This window comes from Colius striatus, chromosome 15, assembly GCF_028858725.1.
Source record: "Colius striatus isolate bColStr4 chromosome 15, bColStr4.1.hap1, whole genome shotgun sequence".
Taxonomy (NCBI): Eukaryota; Metazoa; Chordata; class Aves; order Coliiformes; family Coliidae; genus Colius; species Colius striatus.
In genome coordinates this window covers 3,345,406-3,363,053 of record NC_084773.1, presented here as the reverse complement: position 1 = coordinate 3,363,053, position 17,648 = coordinate 3,345,406, and the positions used below count along the sequence as shown (strand labels likewise).

The 17,648-nt window shown below is 41.1% G+C and overlaps 1 protein-coding gene across 1 annotated transcript in view; it reads left to right on the top strand.

Moving 5' to 3' along the window:
• WNT7A (Wnt family member 7A) overlaps positions 1-17,120 on the top strand; it is a 40,071-nt gene extending 22,951 nt beyond the window's left edge. Inside the window, exon 4 of the mRNA XM_062008417.1 lies at positions 12,717-17,120. Within this exon, the coding sequence (XP_061864401.1) occupies positions 12,717-13,196 (480 nt within the window). The 3' untranslated portion in view covers positions 13,197-17,120. The remainder of the gene's footprint in view (positions 1-12,716) is intronic.
• The last annotated feature ends 528 nt before the right edge of the window (positions 17,121-17,648 follow it).

Sequence of the window (17,648 nt, the reverse complement as noted above, 5' to 3'; positions counted from 1 at the left end):
TGGTGGCAGAAAACTCTGATGTCTTGAAGCCCTGAGCACTCACCAAGAGCAATAACTGAGAGCATTTGCTGTACAAATGGAACAGCCTTTTGCTTTAATGGAAAGAATTTCCAGGTATTTTGAAGTAAACAATTAAAAAATCGATTAAATGAAGAACAACCTTTTAGTCCAAGGACACAAACAAGACCTGTCTCAGTACTGGAAGAATGCAGAGTGGATCTATTAAAGGATAAAGGTTTCAGGTAATAGCAGAGAGGATGCTTGGCTCTGCTTGCCCAATTAGTGCCAAAAGGCACTAGTATTAATTGCGTTAGAATGGGGTTTTGAAGTGAGCCTGAGCCTTCTGGTGTGTAAAAGTGAGCTGCACCTCATGGGTTGTGTTTGGTTCTCTGGGACAAACAGAAGGAAAGTGTCAGCACTCACAGACTCTAAACCAGTGTTCTTGCAGTAGGTTCTCTTGGTAGTGTCTGGTGGTGGCCACCACTGAGGAAGCTTGTCTGGCCTTGGGCATACTAGATCTTGTATTAGATATAAGACCACACACAATTATGAATGCAACCGTGTATTCTCTTACAGGGCTATTCCCACATGAGATTTTGATTGAGTCATAGCACATGCTGTTATCTTTGGGTGCACAAATCCTGCTGTCATAAAACAATTAACTATTGAGATGGCATAACAGTTGGTGTGTAAATAAAGGGATTCGATACAGACTCAAGAAAATGTGTCCCAAAGGCTTGGATTGAGACCTTGGTTAAGAAAATAAGAGGAATGTAAACAGCGTAGATGATGTCCTGAAAGAGCATGTGGCACAACTGCTTGTGAGCTGCCTGGGATCTAACAACACTGATGTTCACACTCCTACCTGGAGCATTTATAGGACCTGTATCTTCCCTGTGGTCTTTTATTTGGCATAAGCTTCTTCAGGATGGCTCCCCTTTGTCATATTTAATTTGAATGACTGTAAAGGTTTGGCTGTGACCAATGGGATGTGAGAAGACAGGAAGGCAGAAGGGAGCCAGACACTGAGCCCTCAGACTTTGTTGTCTCAGGAAGTCAACCTGATAAGTCTGCCTTGTTGTAGTCAGAGCAAATTTAGGCTGAAGGGTGTAATCAAAGCCTTAAAATATTTTGCAGAACATCAGAGATTTGAATAGCTCTGTGAAGCAATACCTGTTTAACAGCACTGTATCTTCAGGTTTCTCTTAAAGAGAGATTTATAAAATTAATATACATGATTAATACATTAAATGTGCTTCAGGCATTCATGGCTTGGTGGTTTTTTTGATGGGTTTATGTACTGCTGAAACTAGTGCTTAGGAGCTGTTGTTACAGGCATGCTATGACCTTCTGAGCAAAAGACTTAGAGCAACTGGTTAACCCTTTGTTAGGAACATCAATCTGCTATCCAGACTCATTTATACATGGCTTATAATGAGGAACTATCAGTGGTATTGTTGAATGTTGCTACTTATCTCTAAGCAGCATACAGGCAGATTTGTTAACAAAAAGTGACAGCTGTGTCTGATCTTGAGGGTGAGCTAAGTGAGGGGAATCACATGCATCAATATGGCGCACCTCAAAGGTGAGTTTCTGGTAATATGTGGCTGCTCACTTGTAAGTCAGAAGCTTCAGCTACTGCTTAAAATACCGGTTAGAATGAAAAGGAGAAACTTTAATAAGCCAGGTAAGACAGAAAGCCAAAGGTACTGCACTAGGCATTATGCATAAAATTAGGAAATTCCACTTTCTTCTGTATAGGAGGAAATTTTCATTGACAACAGGCCAAAAGATCCTTGTTAAAATTCTTGGCCTGGATATGGGCATGCTGATCTTGGCAGCTGCTATGCTACAGAGATAGGCTCTGCTGGTAGGATCTTATCTCTGATAAGTGGAGCTATTTGAAAACGTGGAAGTGTGGATCTATTGTCCCAGCTGCAACTGGAATTGCATCTAATTTAATCTCTAAAACTTAATTTAAAAGCCATGTTTATGGAATAACTATTCCCACAAGGGTATCCCAATTAACACCAAAACTGTGTCACTTTCTGGCCATGTGAATACTTTGAATCGTAAACACAAAACGTGTGGAACTAAGTTCACAAAACACAATATGTTGTTGTGATCCAGTTTCTGCCTTATGATGACTAAAATAATTGCCTGCTGATTAGCTGGAGGAGTAATGGGAAATATCTCTTAAAATTACAAGAATAGCTATCACTTAGCAGCTGTTGCTTGATGTGCCAGCATGATGATATCTCACCCAGGGTACAGCCATCCTTGGCAATGGGCTGGGAGCCTCTGCCACAGTTTAGGTCATGTTGTCTCTGCAAAATAGTGTGACTGAAGGGAATGGAAGTGAGTTTTCATTAGCTCAGGTGCTCTTTCCTCCTGAATGAGTGGTAGGTAGGCAGAGTGAGCACTGGGGCCAGCTCCAGTGTCACTTACCAAGTTGTCAAAAGTATGTCAGGTATTAGGATTGAAGCTTAAAGATGTCTCTTTGTGAATCAAACATGCAAGATACCAGGTGCTTCTTCCTATACCAAAGGAGTTAATGAAGAAGTTAAGCTCAGAAATACTGCATTTTTATAAAGCCAGTACTGGAGAAAAAAAGCATGGGGGAGTGCTTTGAAATCATCTGAAGAGCTTGATAGAAAGGAAAGCCATCCTTTGCTAAAACTCTGGCTCAGAGAGCTAACTTTTGGACATGTTCTGCAGCATGAGAGCTGTGCCTTGTGTTGTATTGTTTGCTGAGCACCTAAGGGTTAACTCTCATAGTCTGGCACGCAACTAAATTAACCTCCAATTAACTGTGTGTGGCTATTGGTTAAAAAAGTTTGGAAGCAAGATGAAGTGATATTGTTTTGCAGCCAGTACTCCTGCCAGTACCTGGCTTTATTACTTTAGCACGAGAGGTGTTTCCTGATGAGTTGTCTGGAACAAGTAAGACCGTTATTTTGGTTTCTATCACTTTTTGGAAACTTTTCTCTCGACAGCTTAAGCATTTGTCAAAATGCCTTACCTGGTTGCTCCCAATTCTTTACTGTGCAATGCCAGCACTGCTAATTATTTGAGTGCTTGGCTACCAGTGGGGAGAGTTACACGGAAGGTGAAGTTTAGTGGGAATGAGTCAACCCTGTACCATTCCCCTCTCTGTGTACATTAGCTGTGATGAGGATGAATTACTCTTGTGTCATTTCCTGTTTTCCCTACTTTCCTTTATGTGGAGAATGGCTCAGGCTCCATGATATAGCCCAAAGTGACGTTGCAGCAATGACATCCCTGCCTGAGTAACCCCCAAGACTTTAACTCATTGTGTTCCCAAACTGAGGAGCGTAGATTAGTTTTAGTTCATCTTGGAGTACTTCCAGTTTCTGCAGAAATAGCATGCTGAGATCTCAACTAGAAGCACAATTACTTTCTTTTCTAAAAGAGAATCCACTCTGTCCTGCGTTTTAAGGACAGCTTGATGCATTGACATTTAGAAGCCCAGAGCATGGAGGCAGATCACCATCCCAATATCAAAACTAAAAACAGACACACTGGACATAGGATTCTAGAAGAATTGTATTGACTTTGAAGATGCCCAAGTCGGCAGACATCACTCAGTTAAGAGTTCATTGATGTTGTTACTCTGATCCATACATTGACTGCAGGACTGAGCTCCTGGACTGAAGCAGAGATTAGGAAAAATGGTGATTTTAACTATGGACATTTGTCATCTTTTTAATACATGACAAATGGATCATTGTTTTAGAGAGGCTTGGTTTAGAAATGTCAGTATTTTGGAGTGATTTTTAATTTGTGAACACAATATAAGGAAGGAAGATACAATCTGAGAAGAAATGTTATATTGGTAACACATCCAATTCCAGAGAAACTGCTGCCTCATTCCCTCAGTCAATTGTCTTTGTGTCAGTGAACACCGTGTTGTTTCTTCTCTTTCAAAACTCTTTATCATCTTTTATTCACTTCTGGCATGAACATGCTATCCATTACCTTTTTGGAGGAGAAGATACATACTGTAGAAAACTTCTGTAGTGATAGGAAGATAAACTAGACAATATAACCAACAACTCTATATAAATTCTGTAACACTATCCCCTTTTCCAGTCTATTTTAGCTTCTCTGTACAATGTGCTTAGATAGGGCAGAAAACAAACTGAAAACTGTCATATCCACAGTGGTAGTTTTGCTTGGACATCAACAAGTAACGACCCTAGCTAAATTTTCCCCTGATCCACAATGCCATTGCAGTAAGGGGTTAGGAAATCACACTTTCATGTAAACAAATATAGAATATAAAATAACATGTAGAGTGTCTAAGACAATTCAGCCATATTCCAGTAGTAATAGGTGAAAGCACATTAAAAGAAACCTGATTTATTTCAGAACTATTTTTCCCAGTTCCCTTTCATGACAGATCTTTAAACTCCCTACATGATGACACTTACTTGGCACTGCATTGATCCAGTCTAATCTGAGTGATAATGGGTCTCCTGAGAGTTATTTTTTAAAAACAAGTAGTTTATCAAAAGACAAAACCAAAAAGCAAGTCAGGCAAGTCTTGCAGACAGAGGTACCAAGCAGCCCTCACAGCAGTATCCCCTCAAAAAATTGTCAAGCCAGCTCTCAAGGACCGAGATTTTGCCATTAGCAGCTCAGAAAGTCCCACTCCAGGAAGCCCCTATCTCACAGCCTATTTGCCAACAGACAGTAGGAACGTGCTACTTGCAGTCTCTTTCCTGATATAAAACTTAAGTAAGCTTTAGTTTGGTGACTTGTAGTTGAGAAAAACTTTTAATGACAGGACTTGCTGCCAACAGGAGGAAGAGTGGGTGAGAAGGTTTTGTATTTGGGGTTACACAGAAGGTGTTGCCCACCACATCCCTCAAGAGTACGTGAAACTCAACCCAAAGCTCCAGTTCCAGCTCACGAGTTCATGGTTTCAATTCACATTTTGATGACTAGAGAGAAGAGGGTGCAGGTACTTACTCTCTGAGGAAAACTGGGATGAGTTCATGAGATATGTAAAGAGGCACGGAATCCCACAGCCTAGCTGGCAGCTGTTATCAGAGATGATGGAGAAGGGAGGGGGTGAGGGAGAATACCTGGCATGAGAGCTGTTCCAAGGAGGGACTGCCTGAGCTGACAGTGTGGATTTCTGTGTCTTCCATTCCCCTCAAATCCGTATCAGATTTTGCAGAGCTATTAACATCAGGTGTTGCCACATCGTGCCCACTATCTCTGCAAACAGGATCTTGATGAAGATAAATAAAAACTTAAGAATCTTATTTGACTTTCACAGGCCATGATTAGATTTGCAGAGCTGTCAGAGAAAAATATTGAGGAATGAGCAAGCTAGATACTGACTCTGAGCCACATGCATGGAATCCACTTTCATAGCTGCTTTTGCAAAACCGAGAGGGATTTGGCAGATGTTTACCCTAGGAGCAGCTACAGTGGTGTATAAAGTGTTCTCCTAGAAGGACCCCTCAGTGACAGAGAGCTGAAGTATTATGACACCTTCTTTTATGTCATATAGCTGTTGTTACAGTTTGAAAAAGGCAAAGGCCAAACGTTATGGTTTAAACTGAGAAGAGCATTATTAGGTTGTGTGAGACTCTTTCTCATTAAGTCTCTTTTTTTCTAAACAGCAATGTCTCTCTTGTCCTAAGCCCAACTCTTCTTCAAAAATAACAATTATGAAAGCATCCTGTGACATTTATTTCCTATTGCTCTCCTGTTTTTTTGGTCCCAGAAGTGATAAATTGATTTAGTACATGGCAAGCCATGGAGGTTGTCAAAAGCATAAGAAAAATATGCAGGAGAAAATATTTTTTGCTGCATTCCTTTCAGCTTTTACTGGCCTTATGTGTTCTTATGTCTTCATTTGCTGTTCTGCACAGTGCTGGCCATTCAATGGAGGGTACCAGATCTTCTGTTCTCTAATTTAAACAATACAACTTACCCAGGGAAAGAGAAGAACCTCTGGCTCAGCTTGTGTGGGCTGACAGCAGTGCATCAGCAGTGCATGACCATACAGAGGGAATAACTGACAGGTTTTTTCTTTACTTGTTTGATATTTTGCAGAAATAGAAGCTGTATTTAGAAAATAATGACCACACTAATAAAGCCAAAATAAAGGGCAACTAATAATCCAGGGCAGGAAGTGTAGAATTAATTATGAAGCTCTATGAAGTGTATGTAAGAAATGTAAAGAGCCTCTTGCTTTGTGGCAGCATAAAGTCAGAAAGAGTACACAAAAACCCAGTCAAACTTAGGAGAACTCAACATTTTTGAAGCCTTCATTTGTAAGGTTATCATGAGTCATAACCTGTAAGAAGTGTTTCTGCTCTTTACAACAGAATAGCCATTACTGGAGCTAGATGGTGGCATTGGGAAATAGCAGCTCTGTGTGCAGTTGCTAGCACCATGTCATTTATCAGCATTCTCTTGCCTGTCTTCACATTTAGTCCTCAGGCCAGAATGTTCTTTAGACACCTCTCCCAAGGAAAGTGCAGTGGTGATTTGGTTGATGTGGTGATGCCTCACTCATTTTTTTTTTATGTGAAACAAAACATTTATTGTCATGAGAAAAACAGTTCAGCCTGTCCAGAGTAGTGGTATTTCTGAGGTAGTCATGGCTCACAGTGGCCAGTGTATCAAACACTAATACTAATTTCAGATACTAATTTATACTAATTTCAGGTGTTATTTTTTTTGCACAGATTTCCTAATCAAGAACATGAGAAAAAGATCTTTTGACTGTGTTTAATACGATCTTCATAACATGTTGAACTGAAGTTTAAAAGACTATCCTGTGAGACCTGATCTAAGTGGACCTGTTTCTGGCAGGGAGGTTGGACTAGGTGATTTCTAAACTTCCAACTCCCTACCATTCTATGATTCTGTCTGTAATAGGTCCCTCTTCATGTGGGACACAACTGGTTCCAAACTCATCCTCAGTCAGTTTTCCATAGAGTATCAATGCAAACTGTGTGAAGTTCTTACAGCATTTTACAGCAGCTCTGTTAATATAGTTGTGGGAAATACTCTTTTCTCTTTAAGTATGCCTTTAACTAACTTTAAACTTGCATTTGAGTATTTTATCAGTTATGCTGTTTCTCACATTTCATAGAGATTGTCAGCTGTCTTTTAGGCTCTCTCATGTTCATTTTTGTCTTCCAATCAAAAAAGCACCAAGTATTATTTCTGCTTTCCTCAGGTTTCAGGTTTTAAGACGGTGCTACAAATTTCTTGAGCAGTAGCATCCCTTTGAGATTAGTCACACTTGAATAATACAAGTTGCAGAGTAATTTCCTAGTAGTTTTAATTACACATAGTCTTTTTACTGCCTGTCAAATCAATCTTAAATATCCATTCACTGTCCTTTCCAATGCCCAGTCTCACTGTAGAGCTCACTGCCAGTTACTCTAGATATGATTTAGTTCTGAAGTAAGTTAATTTGTGGAAAGACTAAACATGACATGGCTTTATTGCATTCGCTTAAACCAATATTTTTAATCAATGGATCCTTCAAAAGCAAAAAAATCCCACATTTCTAACATCATTCTTGAAGTCTGAGGAGCTTTGTCTTATAACTACCAATGCCTCTGAAAATTAGGGCCATGGGTTAGTGGTGGGCTTGGCAGTGTGTGGTGAGGGGTTGGAATCAATGATCTTAAAGGTCTTTTTCAACCAGTATGATTCTAATATAAACCATAAATCCTCATCTGCCACAAGTTTGCACCTGTCCCTTGGCCTCCCCAGGCTACAGGAAAGTGAGCACTCCAATGCCTGCCATGTTCTTCTCCAGAGTGGGGAAAGAACAAAACAATGATGCTGGGTTTGCTTTGACCCATAGTAAAGGGCTTGTGTGCAGGCACAGGTATTTCCAGATCCAGATGATCTGATGTGAGACAGAGTTAGGAAGGATTATGGACTTGGTGGGATAGGAATCAATGTCTGTTGCCTCACCAATTCCATCTGCTTCACCCGTAGACTGGAGCCTGAGTGGTTTCTGGTGAAGCAGGAAAGGGTCCCTGGCCCCAGGCATTGTGGCATAGGCAGCGAGTGGACTGTGAGTCAGGATTTCATTTGTGTGGAATCCTGCTGGTGAAGGGGAATGCACTGGAGGGGTCATATCCTTTGGCATAGCTTTGATTTTGAGTGCTCTAGACTTCTGATGTTGAACCCAGGGCTGTGCAGTACCTGACCCTACATGAGTGGGCATGTGGGGTACCTGACTGCCCTGGCAGATGCATTTGGAAAGTCAGCTTGACTTGAGATGTTGGAAATCCAAGGAGGTACATGCCAGTAACTCCACTAACAGTGGCATTGAGCTGAACAGCCCACTGCATGAGGGTGACCAGCATTTCTAAGCACACATGCCACATAACAGCCTCTCTGTTTGCCCCGTCCCTCCACCCAGGAGGTGCCACTCCAGCCCCACCAGCCAGCACTTGCTGTTGGTTTCACTGGAAAGCAGGACCATTGTCTCAGCCAGCCCCTAGCCAGGGTACCAGCACCAGGCACCTTGCCCAGGGCACAGGACCAGCCCATGCAGCTCCTGGGCTGCAGAGTTCTCCAGAGCTTCAGCTCACCACCCTCGTGTGACGCACCCTGTGCATTCTCTGCAAAACTAAAGGTAAAGAAGAAACATGTTAAGTTCCTCGTGGCAGTGCCCAAAGGTACTAATATCTGAAGATAACATCAATAGAGAGAGCCAGCGCAAGTTCTCCTCACACAAACTATTTCCCAGAGGCTAATGGCAAGGGGGAGAGAGAGAAAAACAAGTACTGACAGTTTACTGTAGGAGCTCAAAGAAAAAGTGGACAAAGCTAAAAGAACTCCAGCTCTTTGTTCGCCTTTAATCCAGTTCAGAGCACTCACTGGTGCATACAGATTTACTTTCCATGGCTGACAGAGCTGGATATGGTCATTTGGTAAGAAACAGGGGATCTAGGATTTAAATGTTGTGCCCCTCAGGCTCTTGGCTTTTAGGAAAAGTCGGTCTATGACATATAAAAAGTTTTAATCTAACGTAAAAAGTGTGAGCTGCTGGCTAAAACCTTCAAAGAAACAAACCCCCATCTTGAAAGGTGAAGAGTGCTTCCTATTCCTAACACAGACCAAGTTTTCGAGGGCTAGAGCTTCTTTTGGCTCATGTAAACCAAGGGAAAGACTGAGGCCTCCTGTCCCTATCTAAAGAACCCCCCTATTCTATTTTCTTTCTTCCCTTTTCAACTCTCATCTTGAATTTATGAAGGCACTGATTTATCAGAGGCTACTGGAATAATGTAATGGTGTTGAAATACCACATCCACATATTTGAATGCAAAACAAATAGTTCAAGCACCTGATATCACAGTACAAGGAGACTATCAAATCACCATTGCAGGCTTTTGCTTTTGCATTTGCTGAGGATAAGTGGTTCAAGTTATATGTAGCCTATTTTCTAAAGGCTTATAGAGTCAATTTGTCTCTGGCTGAATCTGCAAAACACAGTATTGAAAGAGAGCACTAGAGTGGAGAATATATATATGTATAAGTAGATATGTATATCTCTACACAAACAGAACCAACAAAAGAGTTTATGAGCAATGACAGAGAGACTGGGTTAGAAAAGGCAGATGGCAGAGTGGATCCAAATTAGGCAGATGTGCTGGAGCAATTTTAGCACTGTTTATTGGAATGACACCTCCAACAAGGGTGTAGAGAAAAGGGAGGTTTAGCCAGTAAATCCTAGGAAGTGCCATCTACAAAAAACCGCCAAACCAATAACTGTGGTTCCTCATCCCTCTGCCTCCTCCTGTTCCCCTCAGATTTTGGTTATCTGAGAAGGACCTCTAGCACTTTTGGGCTGAACTAATACTGCTCAAACTTCCCATGTACAGACAAACCCAGATCTTTTTATCCCACTCACATCCAGCCTTAGCTTTCTGGGACCAGAAAAAACAGGAGCTGGTTCTGGTTGGCATCGTCTTGCCCAGAGCAGGAGACCAACACATGACACGAGGCCGCCTGGTTGCTGAGCTGCTCCAGCCGCTTGCTCAGCTCTTTCCAGTGGAACTACTTGTTCTCTCAGAGTATTGCTGGCTGTAAATGGGATGTTAATGAAATAAACCAAAAGGCAATTTAGGCTATTTAACTACACTTCAGGAAAAAAAGCCCTACCTGGATAGATGACACATGATGTATTTTGTATTAACGTTTCAAGTCAATTTGGCGGATCCTGATGGCAGGCGAGTCGGTAGAAATATTTTGTTGCAAGTTTGAACATCGTACCAGGATGCAAGGCCAGCTACTTGAACAAGAGCAGTGATTGAATTAGGGCTGAGAAATGTATCCCTGGCTAGTTTCAAAATAAAAGAAAGAAAGCTTTTAAAAAAGGTACAAATGAGGCTAAAAGAATTTATGTTATTTTTCCGGTTTCTGTGCTATAACTCCTTTTCTGCCTCCTCATCTATCTTCTAAGTGTACTACCTTATGAATGAGTGAGCAATAAAAGAAGTATGCAGTGGCTGAGAGAGAAACTCGAGATAACAAGATAATGCAAAACCTAAGCCAAAGCTTGAGCAAAACTGCAAGTTAAGATGTAGGTCTGAACATAGAAGTTTCTCAGAGCTGAGGTTTAGGGCAGTCACTAGGCAGTTAGTCTGAAAAACTAGTTTGAGAACAGTAGCACAAAATGTGATGGTAATTAATACATGCTAAGCTCACATCTGTCAAAATCTTGGACCTGTGCTCTCTAGGGGTTTTAATCCTGTCTTCAGAGCACAAGTGATGACACTTCACTCATGGACTAAAATAAAAATCAAAGCTATTTTGATGCCTTTGAAATCCCTGATGAAAAGAGGCAAAGGAAGAACTATGAGTGAAGAAGCAGCTGCAAACAATCCTAGTTTAGGCAACAGCAGTTCCTGTGCTAAGGTGATACTGCAGGAGCATCGAGATCAGAAAGTACGAGAATAAGAAGCTGCTACATACCGTCTTTAAATTACTTGTTTTACGGCTGCTGAGAGTAGGATAGAGTTGTACTCACCAGTGTTGTTGCAGTACTTAACAGCCCTCTGGCTGCACAGCTGAAGATGTGCTCTTTCTCCCTGCCATCCCCACTTTGTGCTGAGGCTTTAGTCCCAGCACATGTGCTTAGCCTAGAGGCTGGATTTGGCTCCTTCAGTGCAGGCTGCCACTTTCAGCAGCAGCTGGTGATGGTGTCTGCACAGTAAGTTTTACCAAGGTCCAGAACTGAAGAGAGGGAGTTATAACAAAGGGTTAATTCAGATTTCCATGTCAGTGACCTTCCCCTGGCCTTCGAGGCTGACCAGGTTTGGAACTGCATGGATCAGCTGGGGTTTCTCAAGGGAAAAATGATGTGGCCACTCCCTGAGCCCAGATAATCCCTCTGGCTGGGCTTTCTGCTGCTGGTATCTGGCTGGTTAGGCAGAACTTAATCATAAAAATTACTGCAGCATCTTTCAAGCAAAGTGGGAAATGAATTGCTGGAATTAGGCATATTTTGTAGCATTAACCCAATGTAGCTGCTAAATGAGGTCAGTTATAGGGCTCAGGACAGGCAGCAGGGTCTAAGCTGGTCTCCAGTTTTGTTTGGCAAAAACTGGGTTGGTAAACAAACAGCACGAGGGAGAAGGTACTGGGATAAAGTTTCAAGCCATGTGAGGGCTGAAGGGAAGATGAAGCTCGTTATCTTTGGGAGGAAATCAGTGACAACTTTTGCATTAGCACCAGATGCCCCTACAAAGAAAAGAACATGAAACAGGGTGGAGAAAGCCATGACATTGTGGTGTTTGGGATGCTTTTACAGTATTAAAGAGGTAGAAAATGTTTCATAAGAATTTACAAAGCATGAAACCAATCACTTGTCTTTACTCTTTATGCCCTAAGACAGACCTAATTCTCTTGCAAAGTAGCCGGGGCATTTTCTATGCTCTGTTATCCATGTGATAGGGAGTGAAATACTTCAAACCCTTCAGAAAGTGTGAAGAACTTGACTATGGTATATTAAAACAACACTTAGGTTTCCAAACTGGAGCATTAACTCGCAACATTTAGAACAGATGATGCCTATATGAATAAAAGATCACCTGCACTACGCTGCTGGTTACTGTGAGATGACTTGTTCATGTCTTGCACCAGCTTATGACATTTTCAGGTGCAAGATCTGAAAAGCAGTTTAGATTTGAACCTCTGTTCATAGAAATCCAGTTCTAATAGCTGCTGTTGAACTTTCAAAGCGTTCTGCATGCAACATTTCCTGTAAGGGTGGCATTCTCTGCCAGTTCCTAATTTTGCTGCCATATGCCAGAAGTTGCAACCACAGAGGAATCTGAAGCACCATACAATGGTGTTGCCAAATTAAAGTAAAGAAAAGCTGTGATTAAGGAGGGTCCTATTTTACTGTTGGTCGGTGGGCCATGGAATTAGGCAAAGTTATCTCCCCTGCTTAACTTGTAGTGCAAAGGGGGAGCCAGCTTTGCAGGTAGAACTCACTTGACACTAATGAGCATTTGCTGCCTGGGACAACAGCATCAGCAGGCAAGAAAACCCCACAGCTCTGGTGGGAACATGGCCTATGTCTGGAGAGTAAACCCATCTGTGACTGTCATTCATTGTGCACCAAAAAACCCTGTTTATTTTTAAGAGACTCTAGTTTGTATTAACAAATCATTCTTTGTTTCTTCCTAATGCAGATTCTGGAAGAAAACATGAAGTTAGAGTGCAAATGCCATGGGGTCTCGGGCTCCTGTACCACTAAAACATGCTGGACAACTCTGCCTAAATTCCGGGAGCTGGGCTACATCCTGAAGGACAAATACAACGAAGCTGTTCAGGTTGAACCAGTGAGAGCAAGTCGGAACAAGCGCCCAACCTTCCTCAAAATAAAGAAACCCCTTTCCTATCGCAAACCCATGGATACAGATTTAGTGTACATAGAGAAATCTCCCAATTATTGTGAAGAAGACCCTGTCACTGGCAGCGTGGGAACGCAGGGCAGGATGTGCAACAAGACGGCCCAGCAGTCCAACGGCTGCGACCTGATGTGCTGTGGCCGAGGTTACAACACACACCAGTACTCAAGAGTGTGGCAGTGCAACTGCAAATTTCATTGGTGCTGCTATGTTAAATGCAACACATGCAGTGAAAGAACAGAAGTATATACCTGTAAGTGAGTACACGGCTGGGCAGGCTGACGTGTCCCTGGCCGTCAATACATTTGCACATGCACTCAACGTAGCTACAGAAGACCGTAGGAAAGACTTGCTCTCCTAGAAGAAATGCTGATGAATGGAGTCCTCTCTTCTCATGTTTCATTGCTTATGTGGATACACTTTTCAGACTCTTGTGAAAGTCAGCCAAGAAACAAAAACAAACAACACCCCCCTTCTCCAACCACCCCCCCCCGAGCCACCTGTCACACAAAACAGAGAGAAAAAGGTGCTCTCTGCTAATCTGTGCCTCTAAAGGAAGATGCATTGACTGCCCTGTGAAGAAACACCAGTCAGACAAAAAAAATCTCTGAGTGTGGCAACTGACTCTTAGTTTGGAAAAAAAAGATGGTCAAAAACTTCAGTGTATAAAGAGCTGGGGGAGGCAGGGGAGAAATCCTCAAAAAAGGGCTTTGCACAGGATGGGATGGACAGGCACCCATCATGAGTGGCCCATGTGAGTGTGTGGATGGCACAGATTTAGGCTTCAACACTCGTGCAAAGCTTCTGCTGGTCTTGCCCATCTTTCCACTTCATACCATTTGCCTACAGCGAGTAGAACTGTTGAAGGTTTCTGTAGACACTGCTTTATCTCCCTCGTGTGCGTGTGTGCTGCAGAGTTTAGCACAGGGATTTGGGACACTCGGGCATAATAATAGCAATATTTAACAATTTATTCAGATAAAAACTAATATTAATTTATTTAATTAAAAAGAACTCTACCGACATTTGGGGAACTATTCTGCAATTAAAGTAGATAGCTGCCTTTCTTTGTGGAATAATTTTGTAGGAACAGCAAGGAAAAACTGGAGCTGTACATATTATTCTTAACTAGGATGTTTCTATTAGTTGGACTTGCAGGATATGTTCTACAGTACTAGATGTTTAAGTACAAACGCTGGCATCTTTATATATATATATGTACATACACAAACACACACTGTTGGTTTTTTTGGGGTTATTTTGTTTGTTTGTTTGTTTTCTCCTGTTTGCTGCTAGTTGTCTGGAACAAAAGTCAAGCGGTAGGGGTTACAAATCTTTACCAGTTGTCTTGGGTTGGTTTTTTTTGTTGTGTGGGGTTTTTTTTTTCAATTAAAGGAAGAAGCATTAATGAAATCCTGTTTGGAATATGTCTAAAAATACAAAAATCCAGACAAACTTCCATCTTTTGGAAAAAATCAACCATGGGATAAGAGAATATATTTTGTAAGAGACTATTTTTATATAAATATTTTATTTATACTACTTCTGCTTGTTCAACCTGTACTTTTTCTCAAAACAGGCATACAATTTGTAATTCTTAGGCTATTTAACAGAGAAAGGGTAATTAGTTTGTGGACATAGCAGCAGCAAGCTGGATACACTCAGCTGAACTTGGTGGATGTGTCAGAGAGCGGAATGAACTTTCTCTCCGGATGTGTGTAAAAAAAACTGGCTCTTTTCCTGCAGCTCAATTTGCAGGATATGCAAAACAAGGACAGGGTATGTAGCATCAATTTTGTCACATGGCTTGAATTCCTGATTGGTATTAACTGGATGTTCATTTATCCCATTCAAGGGAAAAAAAAAAGAATCCGAATTAGCTTCCCTTCTGCGTCAGTCATTAAAGTGTGGCATTATGACTAGCAAATGTGCTGTGTGTGCTGTCAGTTAAACCTCTATATTGTGTTACTGTCAAATTTGATTTTAATCAGTGGAAGACTGTAGACTGTGACTGTAAAAACTAGCATGACACACATCGTCTGATTCTCATAGATAGGATACAAAGCTTACTTGTCGTCCAACTCTTTTTTTGGGGGTGCATTTACATTATTCTTTCCCTGCAGAAAGGCCAGAGCTCAAAAAAAAAACTCCAGAAAAACATCCAGGCAAATTTAAGGACCATTGACTTGATTTTCTAAGCCATTCTACGTTCCCTTTACCCTATTTCCTTTTTATCACTGCAGTATTTCTCTGTTTTTAGAACCATTTTGTTTTTCCTGCTTGACTCATTTGTGACTGATAAAAGAAAAAAAACATCTAATTTTAACGTTGTTTTTCATGGGGTGAGAAACGTGGCCCTGTGCTACCAATGATGCTACCTGTGCTGTCTAGGACAGATCAGATTCTTCCCTCCTTCCAGGCTACAGCACCTCATACCTTTCATGAGGTTGAGAAAGGCATCAGTAAAGGAAAGGACCCACCCTGCTGCATGCAGCGCATTCCACTGACCCCTGTTCCTAGCAGCCAGCATTACAAGGAGTAGATGATACAGAAGCATTTTGTGTCCACTAATTTTTCTGAGGGAAAAGTCCCACCTACAATGAGAGAACATTTCTGCAAAAGCAAACATAAGATGTTACAAAGGTTCCCTATAACATAACACTCACCTTTTAGGGCTTACCTGAATGTGGCATGACAGGATGCTTTGTAACTCCTTGTACATACCTTATGTAAGAACACAATCCCATGCTGTGCCTGATCCTATATTTAGGGTTAAATACACAGTCTCTTTGCAGACCTGCCACTTCACAAAACCCATGAATTTTTGCTGCAATTCAGAAACCTGCATGGAATATCAAAATAAAACAATTAATGTCATTTACTTTCAAACTTAAGGCTTCTCAAGATAAAGTACCATAAAAGCAACTTTTTGGGGTCATTGAGTCACTACTTTTAGTTCTTCTGAATTCCACACATTAAGAATTGATAAGATACAAAATGCAATGAAGTACAGACAGTATGGATGTTAATTACAACACTATAATATGGCTAATTCAGATCTAACATCTAATATTGGAATCCTCCCCCACCTCGGTATTGTTTTTTTACTTAGTGGATACCAGATCATAGTCAAAAGGGGTTTTCTTCACTGACTAGTTATTTTACAAGATACTACTTTTGCAGTATGTTTTTACCATGGAAGAGTAATCTGTGTAACTCCTGCTTCCTGTATGTTTCAGTATGCAGTGATGTGCAATGTACAGCTAGCAGATTAATCACTGAAGGACAAATATCTTTAAACAGTCTTACAGTAATAAAGAATTGGATGCACAATGAAATGAATTTGTTACACATTTTCCCTATATCTTACAGTATTGCTGATGATCAGTGCATGAGGAAAAAAGGTCATTTTTTTGATGACTGGAATAACTGTTTGGGAACTATAAACTGGAAATCAAGGAAAACCAAATGCTGCATTCAACCAGAAGGCATTTGGAAATTTGGCTGTCTCATCTTAGATCAGAAAAATCTGTCCCATCAGAATCTGTTTGAGTCTGGAGTTAGTTGGTCATTTGCTAAATGGGCTTGAATGGCATGAAGAATAAACAGGAGAAGGAGAAAGATTTACCATTTTGTAGCTATTCCTCCCCCCAACAACAATTTGTTCTGTGTCCTCAGGGATAGAAGAGTTGTTTTTCACTTTGGTGAAGAGCCCCACAATGGGAGTGAAATGCACACAACTGCAGAACAATGTATCTCTCGAAAGAAAACACATCTTTTCATCTCTGCTAACCAAGGGAAGTGCTGGGTTGCTGTCCACGTCAACAACCTGGCTGAGGCTTTTAAAGAAAACATACATTCAAGAAGCAGGAAGAGTAAGAGGAGTAGGAAGCATCAGAGAACAAGCATAATTGCAAGTTGGGAAGCATTTATGGAATCTCACTTCCTCCTTTGGCAGTGGAGCCTCCCTCATGGAAATGAAGCTGTTCTGCCTCGGTATTCCTAAGCAAGTTTTAAGGATTTTACCTCTCAGTCTTCTGAAAAGGACAACTAACCTGAATGCAATTAGCTTGAATACTTGAAGTACCTACATAAAACATGAGTCAGTCAATGATTAAGTTTTCTTTGCCATGTATGCACAAACCTAATGGAGATGTGTCTTTCAACAGTGATCATTAAACTCAAAACATCCTTAAAATGTACTCTTAAGTGGTTCTTTTGATAAAGTTATTGCAAGGGTACATAGTTACTCAGAAAAGAGAATCATGGACACCTATCCTTTACCATTGTCTTTCTTTACAAGGGTCTTTTCATGAATTGTCCTCTGGATTACAAACTGTTTTTAACTTACCACACTTAAAAATCAGTTTGTTGACTACAGAAACGTCACAGACTACAGCAGGGTGCACACACTCAAAGTAAGATGCAGCATAAGTATTTTTACATTTATTGTTATAATAGATAGCAGGAAATATGTAGTGTGGACATCCAAAAGGAGTGTATTACAACTTGTAACCACAAGAAGTTAACTGAACAAGATGCTTTCTAACTCGATGGTTGATAGAAGGAATAAACTGCAGTCTCAGTGACTGATACGCCTAGACAAGGCTGGCCAAATCTGGCAGATACTGTTGCTGTTCAATGAGCTGTGGTAAAGTCTGAGTCAGGCTTCAATATTCCAAAATTGTCCAAAATTGAACCAAGTACAGGAAT